General features: G+C 31.6%; 2 protein-coding genes across 8 annotated transcripts in view; one reads left to right on the top strand and one right to left on the bottom strand.

Moving 5' to 3' along the window:
* Positions 1 to 17,049, bottom strand: part of LOC122505416 (TLD domain-containing protein 2) — a 582,826-nt gene that overhangs the window by 94,912 nt on the left and 470,865 nt on the right. The gene's annotated exons all lie outside the window — the stretch shown is intronic.
* LOC122505421 lies at positions 5,546 to 12,650 on the top strand. The gene is made up of 2 exons (XM_043617031.1): positions 5,546 to 5,621; positions 11,406 to 12,650. The coding sequence occupies exon 2, from the start codon at positions 11,508 to 11,510 to the stop codon at positions 12,408 to 12,410; it is 903 nt and encodes a 300-aa protein (XP_043472966.1). The 5' UTR covers positions 5,546 to 5,621; positions 11,406 to 11,507; the 3' UTR covers positions 12,411 to 12,650.

Raw genomic sequence — 17,049 nt, 5'->3', positions numbered from 1 at the left:
TCGTTTATATGTATGCGTATTTCCGTTAAGTTAGTGTCAGAATAAAGTAAGCCAATCCAAGCGAACCATTGCGTTGTAGAGTGCAGTCACATGTGTCGAACCAATCATCTATCTCCTATAGAAGTCGAGAAAAAATGGTCTTGAGAGCTCATTGGTACATTAAGAAATTCTTTTTTCTGCTTTATTCGTTTTTTTCTCCGTGAATATTTTTTTCCGTGGCGCATGCGCTTCAGGCTAAACATTTTACAAAACTCTTGAATTAGAACGTCCAACCGATCATTTGTGAAGTCCATAGAATTTTTTTTGAGTTTTCGAAAAACGCAGTCATCATATATTACTATTGATTCTGTTTTATCTTATACTAAACTCCTCTCCGTATCCGCTATTCCAAAATTAGTTTCGTAAAATGTACTAAATTAATTTTTTCCGTGTGGATATTCATTGGCAACAAATATTGGACCAATATTAGTGACCAATTAATTACCAATGCTTTAAATTAAATTATTGCTTGGTTATTTATTGGTTACCAATACTGAACCAACGTTTGAAATCAATATTTTACAAATACCAACACATAGCAAAAATTTTTCAAAAAAAAAAAAAAAATTAAATTACTAATCTAAAGAAAAAAAATAATTAATTTAATTAGAACACTCTGTTAAAAACAGAATGTGATAAAAATCAGACAAAGACAAAATTCATCTAAGTTTGAGAATGCAAGTGTCTCTTCTTATATAGAAGTGGTAACACAACTTGCTGGTGAGTGAAAGAAGCTCTGGCGCACCCTGGTGTTCGATTTTGAAATGTCCCGCGCTGCTTCAAAGTATATGCTTGAAATTACTTTGGATAAGTGCCACCAGGGTGCGCCACAGTTTCTTCCTCTCACCAGCAAGTTGTGTTACCAGTTCTATATATAGAAATTCTATATATTCTCTTATAAGAAGAGACGCTTGCATTCTTAAACGTAGATAAATATTATCTTTGTCTGATTTTTATCACATTCTGTTTTTAACAGAGTGTTCCAATTAAATTAATTTTTTTTCTTTAGATTAGTAATTTAATTTTTTTTTTTGAAAAATTTTTGCTATGTGTTGGTATTTGTAAAATATTGATTTCAAACGTTGGTTCAGTATTGGTAACCAATAAATAACCAAGCATTAATTTAATTTAAAGCATTGGTAATTAATTGGTCACTAATATTGGTCCAATATTTGTTGCCAATGAATATCCAACGCTTGGAAAGTCCGGCATTTGTCTTGGCAGCCAATATTGATCCAATATTGGCTGCCAATGCTTGGCAAAGTCGTGATCATCCCAAGACTCTGGCAATAGTGGCCCAATATTGGTTGCTATTATTGCACCATTATTGGTACTGCTGGCTCCCAATATAGGACCATTATTGCGCCAATGGTTAATTTCCCATTGGGTGTACGATTAACTGTTTTTCAGTTTAATTTTGAAGGTGTTAAATAAAAATTGTTAATCAAAAAACAATACAATGTTTGATTTTTTATTAATAAATTATAATTTTTATTTTTGGTTTTAAACAGTTTAAAATATAATTTCACCTATCTCACAAGCGCAGAAAAATCTCTGTTTAGTATATAAAGGAGCATTCAGACCTCTGCAGGCTGCCTGCCTGCACAGACAGAAGATCGTTCACATCTCATTTTTCAACGGGAAAAGTGAGGTGTGAACGATCTTCTGTCTGCGCAGGCAGGCAGACTGCAGAGGTCTGAATGCTCCTTTAAGCAGATTCTACAATGAGAGAAGGTGCGCATCGGTGTTCATAGCTATAGGTATACTAAAGCATGCTGTGGTATATCTATAGCTATGAACATCGATGCGCACCTTCTCTCATTGTAGACTCTGCTTTAAGGCTGCGGTTACACCTCTGCAGGCAGCCTGCCTGCCTGCAGGTTGTCATGGTAACGTACAAGAGTAAGAGAGTCAGTGATTTCAAACTTCTCCCTTACTCTCGTTGCTCCTGCCTGCGCAGGCAGGCAGCCTGCAGAGGTGTAACCGCAGCCTAAGACGCTCTCACAGCTCTGCATGCATGCCAATGCATGCATAGTTGTCATGGGAACACATGCTGTGGATTTTTATGAAATTTACACCTTTTTTCAGGTAAAAATTTGTAATTTAAAATAAAAAAAAAGTTAATAAAAAAATTAATTATTAACTAAAAAATTGTAGCTATATCTCCGGCTGCTACTCTTGAAAAAACTGATTTTTAATAGATTTTCTTTAAATTTTGAGAAAATGTTTCTTTGTAAATATTTCAAAACTCTTTGCCATGTCAAAAAACGAGATATTGTGGTTGACATTTTTTATTTTTAACATAATCGCATGTAAAAGTTAAAGTTTGAACTTGAATATCTCAAAATTTGGCATCGCAAAGGGTTTTAAAATTTTTACCACATTTATAGGGCACCCGAAGAGATATTTTCTCAAAATTAAAAGAAATTCTATGGAAAAACAATTTTTTCAAGAGTAGCATTTGAATCCTCCGTGGAGGATTCGAATTCTTTTAGCATCGACCTTGGCATCGACAAAGATTTTCTATGGTAAAAAGCACAAAAAATTACTGTAGAGCCTTACAAATTTCCAAAATTGATAAAGAAATTGTCGTTTATCATCAATTTTAAAAAAATTTAGGAACCGTTTGTACCACAGGCCGGCAGTATTTACTAAACAAGAATCAAACAATACTTTTCCGAAGGTTTTCAACGTGATAATTCCGAATCCAGCTTCATAATAGACCCTACACGTCAGGTTTTCGAGGTATTTTAACTTAAAAGTGCAAAAGACCAGTTTTTTAACATCAAATGATAATTGTTATGCCAAAAGTTTTCTTTAAAATACATTTTGAAAATTTTAAATATTTTCATTTTCCTCTGAGTAATCGTTTATTCTGTTTACTGAGTTTGTCAAATTCTTTAAAAACTGAGTAAAAACAGACAAAACTTCGATAATGAAGAAGAATATTACTACAAATCAGGATATAAATTTCAAATACTTCTGCGTATTTTCGGTACAACTGAATGCGAATACGATGTCAGATTTAACAAATCGTCTGCCATATACGATCCGCCATTTTGAATTTTGGAAATCTGACATAGAATTCGTATCTATAGTTATACCGAAAATCTGCAGAACCATTTGAAATTTAAATGTTTGTAGTTAAATTCTTATATATTATCAAAGTTTTGTCTATTTCTACTGAGTTTTTGTAGAATTTGACCAACTCACTAACAAATGAAGATTTTTTAAATATCAGAAATAAAAAAAATCGAAAAACTGAGTTTATTCAAAATTTCATATACCCATTTTTTCTTTTTTGTCTTAAAATTATTGTATGGCTTTACTGAAACGATACCAAAAAACATTAGATAGGCATTAGAGTAAATAATGAAAAAATTAAAATAAAATTATTAAAATAAGAGGAAATCGTTAAGATTTCGAAACGTTGGAGAAAAATATACAATAACATTTGGTCTGAATGAATTCGTTTTTATTTACCGTACAACTAACTGCTCGGACGTAAGGGATCGTTCATATATTATACGTAACACTTTTTGGGGGAGGGGGGGGTCAAGCTATTTGTTACGATAAGCCAAAAAATGGTGCTAATGTATGTAACAGTGTGTTACATGGGGAGAGGGAGGGGGGTCAAAATTCTCAAAAATTAGCGTTACGTAATATATGGACGGCCCCTAAAAGATTGATCATTAATAAAAAAAAATTTTTTTATTCTTTTATTAAAAAACTAATTTTTTTATAACCATTATTTTTATTTTAAAGTACACATTTTTACCTGAAAAATGTGTAAACTTCATAAAAATCCATAAACAATAGTCCGAGATATTCAAAACTTTATGAAATTAATATTAAAATTCAAAATGTCAATAAAATCTCTTTTTCTATAATATTATTAAGTTTTTGGGTCTATTAATTATTTATAGATCAACATAACTATTTTCGTATTTGTTTCTTTAGGTAAAAAGGAAACTTTTTCTGCCCAGTGCTCAATGATATCACCAGATTAAAAAATATCTTAACAAATCGAGGCCAGGCTAATATATAATTATATATATATATATATATATATACATATATCTGGCAAGTTGTTTGGCCCAGCATGAAAAATGATGATCTAGTTTTCAAGCTATTTGGTGAAAAATTGAAATTTCTAAAATCTCTTGGAAAATTCTATTTTGCAGAAATTTGTAGAGGAAATACTGTTCTTGATTGACAATATATAGAGGCATACGTATGTATACAAGTGATTTTCGAAGCTATATGATTTTGGCTGCTACAAGTCATACATAGTTTGCGTTCACGTGACATTCCTTGATTCACCCCTTGAGCTTAGAATCTCGCAAACGCTTCGAGGAAAATTTTCCTCGTCCTTTATATGTAGGGAAGAGTGGGGCAAAATGGGGTAGGCGTGTCAAATGGGGTACACCTATTTTTCCATGATAGCTACTTTCAATTTTTTTAATTTATATCATTCATATTAATAAGAAAATGTTATTAATTATGAAGACACTACAAAAATTTTTTTTTTTTAAAGTTATACAACTTTAAAGTTTTAAGCAAAAAAAAAAATATATTTATCGAAATTAAAGTGCTTACAAATCTTTTTGGGATATTGCATTTAATTTGATTGATTTACAATAACTTGGAAAAATTACATTTTGTTTTAATATGCAGTGTGGGGCATACCGGGTGCTACGCCGTTTCATTCAACTATTTAAAAACATTACATTATGCATATTTAAAAATTTCCTGCAAAAGAATGGATATTTTTGATTCGAGACATTTATACTATCGATGTTTCATAATAATAAATAATCCTACTTCTCTTTGCATTTATAATCTCATACAACAAGAATTTAATAAATTTTGAAAAAAAATTCCATGTTTTGTATAGTTTTTAGAAAATACGATATAAGTTCTTTCAAAAATTGTTTTCTCCGCTATTATCATAATTTCCTCAAAACTAAGTGTATACAAAGAAGAATTTAAATGCTTAGTTAAATCGGTTTATTGTGTAAACAGCCAATTTCAAAAAGGTACCCCATTTTGACCCACTCTCCCCTATTGTATATACTTACATTAACATACAAACGAGATGAACTTGCTATGATATAATAACCAGAAATTAAATTTACCTTATCCAAAACTACTCATGTTAATTAGTTTTCAAACTTCCTAAACTTTAATCAATTCTAAAATAATCAAATATTATTCTTTAACATGGAGTTGATTAACCGGTCTTGGACTTTGAATATTCATTATGAATAATTATGTGAAAAAATCTTTAATTAAAAATTTATATTATTATCACAATTGTTTGTTCTTGGTAATTTCATTATTATTAATATTATTATTATCATCGGATTGATATGAATAAAAGTAAATTTATCGATGAATCATTGAATTTTGTATATCAGATTATAGGTCAATATAATACCTTTTGTAATTAATCAATTTTCATTATAATATATATATATATATATATATATATTTCTAGGAATACGTTCAAGTAATCATGTTACAACAAATTATAAGCCGTGTAGCCAGATGTGCGGATTATCCAGTAAAGTACGCAGCAGGTAATTTCATTAAGCAAATTAATATTACCCACAGTCTATTACCCATCCTCTTAACAGATAACTCACATTATTGCGGATTTGCTAAACATCGCGCTCGTCCAATGGCTCGCTACTAGTTATTACTATCTTCTAATTCCATGCGCAAATATACTGTTATAGAGAACTGTATCTAATTTCAGAAAAAATCAATCAAACCAAATAAAATAAAAGTAAAAATGAAAGTATAAAATTATAAAATAAAGTTTATAAATTCTAAATAAAATTTTAGCACCTATAAACTTAAATCAATGATGAAAAATTACAACTTATTTAGGGTAAAAGATACAGTAGTCGGCCACCTCTAAATTCTGAATAACTATAAACCATATAGATGAGACAGAAAAAATTTATATGTTTCTAAACATTTGTAGTGTCATTGTTAATAAGCCTATGCTTTTGCAATTGCAAAAAACATTATTTTTTAAGGTTTAGAAGAAAGTCTACATCATAATTTTTGGCAGAGCTTTACACACAAAGAAAAACCTGCCAGTAGAAAAAGAATTATTAGACAAGCGAAAAAGCGAATTGGACAGACAGCTTGTCCAATTCGCTTTGTTGCATTTGGCGAAATGGTCTTGTTCTTCAATTAGTCTTTGTTATAGGTCCAATTATCCTAAAATTTTTCTGGGCTTTAAAAAAGAAGAGTTTTGCTTTATTAGTGTTAAGAACTAAAAGAAATTTTAAAAAGTATGAAAATTCCTACAATAAGAGGAAAGTAAGTAAAATACGAGTATATACACGGAAAAAAAAGTTCACGAATCTCTCGTGAACTAGTATATCACTTTTGGATGGGACACAAAATTTCAAAATTTTCATTCACTTTTGATTAGAAATGGCGAACGTCAACGAAAAACTGAAACAAAGTTAATGAATTTTTGATGAACTGTTAAGGAAGAGTAGTTCGTCAAAAGTAGAGGTACAAGTTCACGAAAAAATCGTGAACTCGCGAGTGTCAGTAGTATGCGCAGTTCGTAATGCGCATCAAATATGGCTGATCAAGCATTCATCATTCAGTCGGTGTCATCGGTGTTTACATTCGGGAAAATTCTTTGATGAAAGTTATTATTTAGAATCAGTGTTTTTTATTACTTAGTGAATATTTTTGTTTGCTAATTTCCTTTGTGAAACAAATAATTCATAAAATGAATTAAAAGTTACGATAAGGGACTTTTTCTACTTTGCACGGTCCTGAGTTTTACAGCAGACAAAGCTAATCGTTTCGTTTGTCGAAGGACAGTGTATCTAGATTTAGCCGTGGCGGTTAGTTGTTAGAAATATTATGTTATAGGGTATAGGTACTAGGTTCGAATCCCGTGAAGCGAATTACGAATTTTAATGGCGATAAAATTGTGTATTCTGTGTAGTTGGGTGCGTTATAGGCGTCAAGTTATCAAATAAAGTGAAATACTATAAAAAAGTAGTGTCTGGAAATTATTTTTTCTTGTTTTTAGCATTTTTTAAAAGTTCACGAATTTTTCGTTAACTTTGACGAAAAGTTCGGAAACCGTACTATGTTTCTAGTGAAGGAGTTGATGAAATTTTGACGAACTGTGTTTGTTGATTTTTAAGAATTTTGTGTCCCATCCAAAAGTGATATACTAGTTCACGAGAGATTCGTGAACTTTTTTTTTCCGTGTATAGTAAAATCCCTATATGAAAATGTTGAATCTATACTTATCGCTGTACAGTTCTAGCAGTTCTAGTTGATAATAAAGGTGAAAAAAAGAGTAATGAAAAGTTCTACTTTATCAACAGTGGATGTTTATCTGTACTTAGATAATGAAAAAAATCAATTTTCAGATTGTTATTGTTATGTATGTTAATGCGCCTTTTCGCTTGTCTAATAATAATAATTCTATTTTTACTATGGGTGGTAAATTTGACTACGTTTTAAATTTCTTGTGGTTCCAGGAGGTGTTAGTATAACCAATTGTAGTTAAAGCAACTATAAAAAAAGTTAAATTAACTATTTAAATACACTGAAAAAAAGTGCTGTTGAATCAAATAGCTCCATGCTATTGAATTTCCCGTTATTGATTCAATGACACATTTATTAATCGAAAAGTATATTGCTTAAAACGAAAAAATGAAACTGTTTAAATTAAAAGTACGGTACTGTAGAATTAATGATATTGTGCAAATTGTTTCTATAGTTCATCTATATATAGCAACAGAATAATTTATTGCTTCTTTGACATTATTCATTTGAAGCATCTAATAGATAAATTTGAAGAAAATGCATGTAAATTTAAATCAAATGAAAAATTGTTTGCTCCAAAGAAGCGCGCTATGGAAAACGAAAGCATATGCTTTCGTTTCAATGAGTGGTGCTATTGCGGATTGCCTATAGCATATGCTATAAAAATAAGAACACTATGTATTTGAGACATTGACAGGTACTAAATTTATTGAAATACTAACCCACATATATTTATATGTTTATTAAATCTGTCGTTTTTGAGATTCCAATATAAAAAAGTATTTTATTATTTATTATACATAGTTCCTGCCTTTCGGCTTTGAACGAACTTCCAGCATTCTCCTTTACCTTACATAAAAAGTGTTATTTAAATTATTTTAATTAATTAATGACTAGTTAAATATAAATTCCCTATATAAATTCCCTTATATACGCGAAAAATCTCGCGCACGGTATTTAACCACAAAGTAAGTGCCCAATGTTGAGAAGCGGATGTATTACATTGCAGCGCGGCGGTTCTCGTCTATCACGGAAGTTAAGCGTCGTTGGTCGCGGTTACTAAATGGATGGGTGACCGCTTGGGAATAGCCGCATTTTTCTGACTAAAAAAGATAAGTGTGTTTAAATGTGTATGTGTGTGTGTTTAGCCGTTGGAAAAAATGAAAAAAATAATAAAAATGTGTATGTTTGTGTGTAAAATTGAAAAAAAGATGTGTATAAGAAGTGTTGTGTTAAAGGTGTGAGAATTAATTATAGTATATAAAAAACATGTGAACAAAAATTTCCTTTTTTCAATTTATCGTTGGTATATATTTAACCACATAAAAGAATTGAATTAACAGTATGGTGTTATTCAATCGATAGCAACAACTAAAAAAATTAAGAGTACAAATTTTTGAATCATAAAAATGATGCTTTTAAATTTAAAAGTTATAGTCATTGACTCAAAAGCATATACTGTTAAATTAAAAAATTTTGTTTATTCATTGAAAAGGATTCACCTTCGAATTAACATAGTATGCTGTCAATTTGAGAAATATGCTTTTGTTTCAAAGAAAGTGATACTATCGAATCATTAGAATCGGTGCTTTCAAAACAACAGCATATACGTTAGGCAGCCCGTTATGACACTATTCAATGAATCAAACCCATATGTCATTGATTCAACAGCATTTTTTTCTCCGTGTAGTAAAAAGAAATTATTTATTTGTTTCTTTGTTATTAAGAACATTTTTTAACAAAATTTTAGTTTTTTATTCAAAAGATATGACAAAATTTTCATGATTTTCATTTATCAATTACAATTTTTTTTACATAGTTAAAATTTCAAGTCAAACATTTACCAGCTACGTACTATTACCGTAACATATATATGGGACATTCCACGCCAAGTCGGAAATCATTTTGCTTTTGCATCTCAAATTTTTTTCAAATATTGTTTTCTTTCAGTGCTCGTTGAAATGAGCTACCATGATTTTTTCAAATCTTTTCATAAAGCGATTTAAGAGATACAGATTTTTAAAAAATTATGTTTTTTTACTTACCTACATTTTTTTGAAATGCTTATAACTCAGTCAAAAATTGATCAAATTGGACGTTCTTTTAACGAAAATTTTTTTTTCACACGTAGTTTTTAATAAAAATATAAAAAAATTTTTTTCTAATAATTTACGATAAGATTTAAAAAATTTTTAAATAAAATTTTATTTTTGTCAATTTTTTCAAAATTTTTTGTATGAAACTAGCACTAAATTAATAATTTTTAAGCATTGTCTAATTGTGGGTAAACGATGGGATCTATTTATTTTAAAATTTTTAATTTTTATATACACCGAAAAAAATGCCTAGGACCCGTATACCAGGAATTGACTAGGTTTCCTAGTTACGAGAGGAGCCAACTATAGAATCCTGGTCAAAGTAATAAGATTCAAGCATAGTTAAAGTGACCAGGAAAATTAGTCGATGTAATCAGGAAAAAATAGTCAAATTGACTAGGAGAATAATATTAGATTTACACTGTGTATCATAATTATTTGAAATTGCAAATCAAATTCTTATTATCAAATAAAAGAGAAAAACTAATTAAAAGAAAAAAGAAAAAATTAATTATTGTATTTGAACATATTTATATTTGTCTTTGTATTTATATACCTTAGAATTAATTTAAACTTATGAAATAAATATTTGACGCAGGGGGGACGCGAACACCTGAACATAACGAATACGCACTTTGAAACCTGGAACTATAACCACTACACTAAACACGACTTGGTATTTTAATTTTTTAATAGACACTAGATTTTCGAGTCAAAATACAATACTTAATCAGATAATGTTTTATACATTTCGAGTAAACAATTTTATACACTTAACAAAAACTATTTATTTTTAATTATTTATGACATTCAAATGAAAATAAATTTAAATACACAAATTATTGCAAAGGTAAATTTTCAAACACACTGCGCGATTAAAATAGTAAAAATGTTGTCACCACGTGCGTAAAAATTTCGACGATTTATATTGAAACCTAACCAAAAAAGTCTGAAAGAATTGACTAATATACTAAACAATAAGATTAAATTGCAAAAATTGATTGAATTAATAGGAACTCTTGTAGCGGCCTGTCCTGCAATTGCGTATGGATGGCTTTATTATAAGCAACTGGAGATGGTAAAAATTAGAGAATTAAAAATTCAAGTAAATAATTTGAATTGATTAATATCCTTACCAGAGGAAGCAGTGAGAGAGTTAAAATGGTGGCTCTCCCAGATTTCAATAGCAAAAAACAAAATTCGACCCGCCTCATTTGATATGGAAATTTTTTCAGACGCATCCGGTAGGGGCTGGGGCGCAACCTGTGGCGAGTTAAAAGCAAATGGTCTCTGGAACAAATTAGAACGCGAAATGCCAATTAATCATTTAGAACTAAAAGCAGCCTTTTTAGCCTTAAAGTGCTTTGCAGCCACCAAATCCGACAAACAAATCCTACTACGCATTGATAATGTAACTGCTCTAGCATACATTAACAAGATGGGAGGTACTAAATACCAACACCTAAACGAAACTGCTAGGCTCATTTGGGAATGGTGCATGAGCAGAAACATTTGGATTTTCGCGGAATATGTGGCTTCGAAGGACAATCCTGCTGACGAGGGCTCCAAGATTGCTAACCTAGATACCGAATGGGAACTGGCTAATAAGGCTTTTCGCTTGATAGTTAATAAATTTGGAACCCCTTCGATCGATTTATTTGCAACGCGAATTAACGCAAAATGCGTAAGGTTCTGTTCTTGGGAACGGGATCCAGAAGCCTCTGCAATTAACGCAATGACGGTTAATTGGAGGAACGATTTCTGGTATGCCTTTCCCCCCTTTTCCCTTATAAATCGTGTTTTAAAGAAAATTCGAGATGAGAACTCTACCGGAATTTTAGTAGTCCCTCATTGGACCGTACAACCGTGGTTCCCAATTTTTCAAGATCTCCTTATTTCAGAAACCATAATTTTTCCTCCAAGTACTAATCTTCTTCTTTCACCTTGCAGGAAAGAAATTCATCCACTTGCAACAAGCCTTTCCCTGGTGTGCGGAATTGTCTCAGGGAAACCTGGAAGGAAAAGGGATTGGAAGAGAAATCTATTAAAGTGATGACAGCCTCCCTCACGAACAGCACAATCAAACAGTATGAATCGTCATTAAGATATTGGTGGTTCTTCTGCCAAAAGGAGAATTTCAACCCCTACTCAGCAGACGAGCAGACAATCTTAAGATGCCTCACGAGAAAATTTTCAGACGGAGCTAACTACAGCTCTCTTAACACGATGCGATCCGCTATTGCATTAATCAATAATCAAAGTAACTCCGACAGCAATCTACTTCAACGTTTTTTCAAGGGCATTTACAAACTGAGAACTCCGGCTCCCAGGTACAATTTTACCTGGGATGTCAGCATTGTATTGGACACATTGGCCAATCGGAACCCGATAGAATCACTAGATTTACGACAGTTATCGTTAAAATTAACGATGCTCCTTGCGCTTAGATCATCATTTAGAATGCAATCGATTGCCCTTATAAAGACTGATAACATAAAGTTCAATAATCAAGGAGTGGAAATTAAAATCGACGAATTAATCAAAACTTCTCGCCCCGGAGCCCCGCTGCCGTACGCCTGGTTTCCGTTCTTCCGAGAAAAACCCCAATTGTGCATCGCTCAAACGCTCCTTCATTATCTTGAAAAAACAAAGTTGATTAGGAAAGATTGTAAAAATCTTTTATTATCCTTCAAGGAACCACACAAGCCGATAGGTAGCCAAACAATCAGCAGGTGGTTAAAAATGATCATGGAAGAGGCTGGAGTAGACGAAGTCTTTAAACTGTATAGTACAAGACATGCATCGACTTCTAAAGCTTCCCAGGCAGACTTGGACATCAACTCGATAAAAAACGCAGCAGGTTGGTCCCAACGCACTTCCACACTCGCAAAATTTTATAATAAGCCTATTAAGAGGACAAGCGAAAATTTCGCCAAAGCAGTATTTTCAAATTAGTAATTAATAATCTTTTCTTTTGTCTACTCCTTAAATAGTACCTGACTTAAACTAACTGTAATTTTAAAGATGTTTTTTCCTGGGTACCTGATTAATATTAAGCCTTTGTCTTTAATAATTTTCTAAGAGAATCAATAAAGTTTTTATTCTTATCTTTACTCTTTTCTCTAAACATCTACATGTTAATATCTTCGAACAAGGAAATGAAATATAATTAATGATTAAACGAACTTAGTGAAGTTCGATCATAATTATATGAATGAACTTGTTCGAAGATATATATTCCCACCCTGAACAATTAAAATAATAATCCCACCCTCAACGTTTCTCAAATATTCCCGCTCTAAACTAAATGAACTAGATGGGGAAAAGATGGAATAGGTAGACTATAGAGAAGGCTCTTTTCTTTTCTATATCTCTAAAATGTGGCGTCACTTAGCAACAAGTTGCGGTACTACATGTTCATTACATCTTCGAACAAGTTCATTCATATAATTATGATCGAACTTCACTAAGTTCGTTTAATCATTAATTCTTGTTAACCATTTTCGCAAAACTTTTCCCTTTTCATAAATATATTATTAAATTATTTTGAAAATCTAAATAATATCACAATTGCAAATAAATAAATTTGCTTTTAAAATTAACACTGTTTAAACTATGTAATATTTACCTTGACCTAACCACACTTTTCATCTATGTCAACACTTACTTTAGTTCAATGCGCATGATCGACTTAATTGGTGATCAACTAGAACACAGTGAGTCTGGCACTTTTCGTGCATATTTCTCAGACATTTGAGGCTTCGGATTTTAAAAGGGCACACGCGCGAACACACGGCAAATAAGTTGTCCCCTGGAGATAAAATTTTGAAGTTGTTCAAAATGAATTTTAAATTATTGTTTCTTGTCCAGAATTTCAAGGCGAAACTTTTTTTCTAATAAAAATTTTTTATATAATTTCTCGTTTTCACGAAAATTGAAAAAAAGGGATTTTTTAAGTTAAGAAATTTTAATGAATTTTTGACTTCAACTCGTGACTACTTCGTTAAATATTAATATTTTTCCACGAAATTTACACACATTATTCTTCAAACTATTCCAAGAGTAAAACAATATTTGGAAATTAAAAAAAATTGTATGTCAAAGTAAATAATTATTTAAATAATTTTGTCGGAAAAATGATTCTCCTATTTTCAATTGAAAAAGTTGAGTGACGAATTTTCGTTTTCGGAAAACTTTCAGCGACAAAAATGTTCATTAATATGTTAATTAATTAATGTTAATATGTTAAGTTTTTTGGAAAATATCTCGGCATTTAATAATAAATTAAAGACAATAGAGCAATTTTAACATCGTCACGCTCTGCTGTAAAATTGCGGCGTGGCGGCGCACGTGTAGCATGGCCGCCATTACAAGACTAATGTTATTATAGTTTATTTACTCTCCCTACAATAGGTAGGGTTCGAGACTCCCAAGTACATACATAACAATCTTAACCTATATTTACAAAAATCCTTACAACTAAACATTCTCTTCATACAACTTAACCTAAAAACGCAACTCTCTCTTCGCTCTCTACCTTACGCTCTTAACCTATCGCCAGTGCCGGGCTTCCGTTTCCAGTTCCTTCTATGCCCATGCTGGCTTCGACCCAATTCGCCCACCCTTTTTCAAAAACCTTCTACTCCTTTCTCACCTCTCTTACACCCTCCAGTCATCCACTTTTACCCATCCATCCATCCAAGCAAAATCTTCTCACCTCATTCTCAGCCTATACCTGTCTATCACACTTTACACACTTCCATCACTCCACCCATATCCTCCCCCACAACATACTTTACCCCATCCACCCAAATACAATCCTTACCCATTCTTACCTGTTTTCCTTTCACTCTCTCCGTCCACGCTCTTTCTCTCAATAGCCATAGCATTCTTCTCTCTCTCCAACATCTATCCTCATCTATTCTTATTACACTTCCTTTCAGTCTTCCTTTCACCCTCATTACATCCATTTTCTCTTCCTCACTACCCAACTCCACCAACCATAACTTTGGAACCCCATATTCACCCCTTCCTAACGCTTGTACCATTTTCACTGTGACATTAACCCCCACCCACGCCAACACTTTTTCCACTGCTCTTTTACCCTCCAACACACCTACATTCATACCTCTGATCACTACATTCTTTTTCCTTTTTTCATTTTCTACTACATCCACTCGTCTTGTCAAATCCGCCATTTTCCACTTCAACCTATCATGTTCACTTCCCTCAACTTTCTCTGTCCCCTCATTCACTTCCTTTATAAATTTTTCTAATCCATTCATTCTTCTCCACATGCTTTCCTTATCCTTTTTCCACTTACTATCCCATTCATTCCACATTTCCTGCAATTTCTCCAACCTCTCTTCAATTTCCATTATCTCTTTGTCCCTTGATTCCCCATCCTCACATATATCCATCAAATTTTCCTTCACTCTCTTAGCTCCTTCATCCATCGCGTCCTTCATCATCCATACTAATTCTAACAAATCCATGCAATCCTCACACGTCATCTTTTTTCCATTCTTTCCTATTCCCCTTTCAAATACCCGCGCCTTTTTCTCATTCTCGCTAACACTACTTGAGTCAAACTCAGCCATTCCAGAAATCTACCTTATCACTCAAATGCTCAAAATTTTTCCACTGTCTCTCTCTCCTCTCTCTCACTTCAAGCAACCTAACCTCACAAAACACACTTCTCTTTTTTACCTTTTTTATCACTCACACATTCACTACTCTATACCAACATACCTTTCCTTTACACTACCGCAAATTACACTACACACTCAGCACTCTACACTACCCACCCTTTTTTAAAACCTTTATATTTCTCAAAAAAACTCTTAACTCTTTCCACACGCGTGTACACCGAAACGGTACCGGAAACGGAAGCCTACAAGACTAATGTATAGTATAGATAGACATTGTTTACGTTTACAGCAGAGCGCGACGATGGTAAAATTGCTCTATTGTCTTTAATTTATTATCAAATGGCGAGATATTTTTCAAAAAACTTCCTAACATATTAATGAACATTTTTGTCGCTGAAAGTTTTCCGAAAACGAAAATTCGTCACTCAACTTTTTCAATTGAAAATAGGAGAATCATTTTTCCGACAAAATTATTTAAATAATTATTTACTTTGACATACAATTTTTTTTTTAATTTCTAAATATTGTTTCACTCTTGGAATAGTTTGAAGAAAAATGTGTGTAAATTTCGTGGAAAAATATTAATATTTAACGAAGTAGTCACGAGTTGAAGTCAAAAATTAATTAAAATTTCTTAACTTAAAAAATCACGTTTTTTCAATTTACGTGAAAACGAGAAATTATATAAAAAATTTTTATTAGAAAAAAAGTTTCGCCTTGAAATTCTGTACAAGAAACAATAATTTAAAATTCATTTTGAACAACTTCAAAATTTTATCCCCAGGGGCCAACTTATTTGCCGTCTGTTCGCGCGTGTGCCCTTTTAAGATCCGGAGCCTCATTTGTAGAAGCAGAGTTCGGTCTCCTTCATAGAGTTATTAGAATAGAGTGCGCAAGCGACCAAAATGTTTCTTAGGCGCATAGACGGAGACAGCCATACGAAAAGAAGACCCCTTTTCTTTCTTTCTCTAATAACGCATGTGCGATAGTGAAACAGCTGATCCATCGAAACAACTGTTGCTTGCTTGCAATTATATTTTTCTTTTATTTACATGACAAATAAATAATTTAAAATAAATTTAAAATTAAAATAAAACATTTATAATATTTAAAACAATTTTTCATGCGATCTTTTTAGACAAAAACCTAACCAAAAACTTTCATTCTTGCACATGCGCCAATAAACAAGGTAAGAAAAGGGGTCTACTTTCATGCTTTTGTCTCTTTCTATGCGCCTAAGAATGCCTCTCACGGTAAAAGGTATAACTCGCGCACTCTATTCTAATAACTCTATGGTCTCCTTACTCTTCCTTCCTGCTTCTTATAAAACATAATTTAAAAAGTCTAATAACATGGATTTCTTCTTTACCAGCAATACCTGGACCCTACTGCATAACCCAACCTCTCTGTCAAAACTCTCTAATCATAGAGGCACATTTCTATAAAAAAATGTGCTTCTACAAAATCTTTAAAAGTAATTAATTTAAAAAAAATCAATATGGAAAATAATAATAAAAAAATTTTTGAAAAAATTTTTGTTGCATGCTTATATTTTTTTCTAAAGGGTAAGAAACTTTTTTACTTTCTCTTTTTCACAAATTAAAAGATAACCTTAAAATACACATTACAATTAGATTTGAAACAATTTTTAATTTTTTATTTCAGATCATTTTATAATTTAATCCTTTTTGAAATCTTTTGTGCTTTGTCTTGATTTTGTTTAACGTATTTGTGAAAATTATTCATCCCCTGATGAGGAACTATAATATGGTTCGAAACTAGTTGGTATTTCAAAATAATAAATATTATCTAAACAAACCGTAAAATAGGCCTTTTCATTATCTTACAAATGAATATTTATTACGGTCAAAAAAACAAAAATCACTATTATTTGTAATGTTTTAACAAATAAATAAATTATTAATTAATTATTACTTATTAAT

This window comes from Leptopilina heterotoma, unplaced genomic scaffold (assembly GCF_015476425.1).
Source record: "Leptopilina heterotoma isolate Lh14 unplaced genomic scaffold, ASM1547642v1 Lhet_358, whole genome shotgun sequence".
NCBI classification, from domain to species: Eukaryota; Metazoa; Arthropoda; class Insecta; order Hymenoptera; family Figitidae; genus Leptopilina; species Leptopilina heterotoma.
Note: the sequence above shows the minus strand (reverse complement) of the source record. Positions and strands in the feature narration are given on the sequence as shown.

Excerpts from the sequence above, each read along its gene's own strand:
- LOC122505421 (XM_043617031.1), top strand. The coding sequence starts at position 11,508 with ATGACAGCCTCCCTCACGAACAGCACAATCAAACAGTATGAATCGTCA.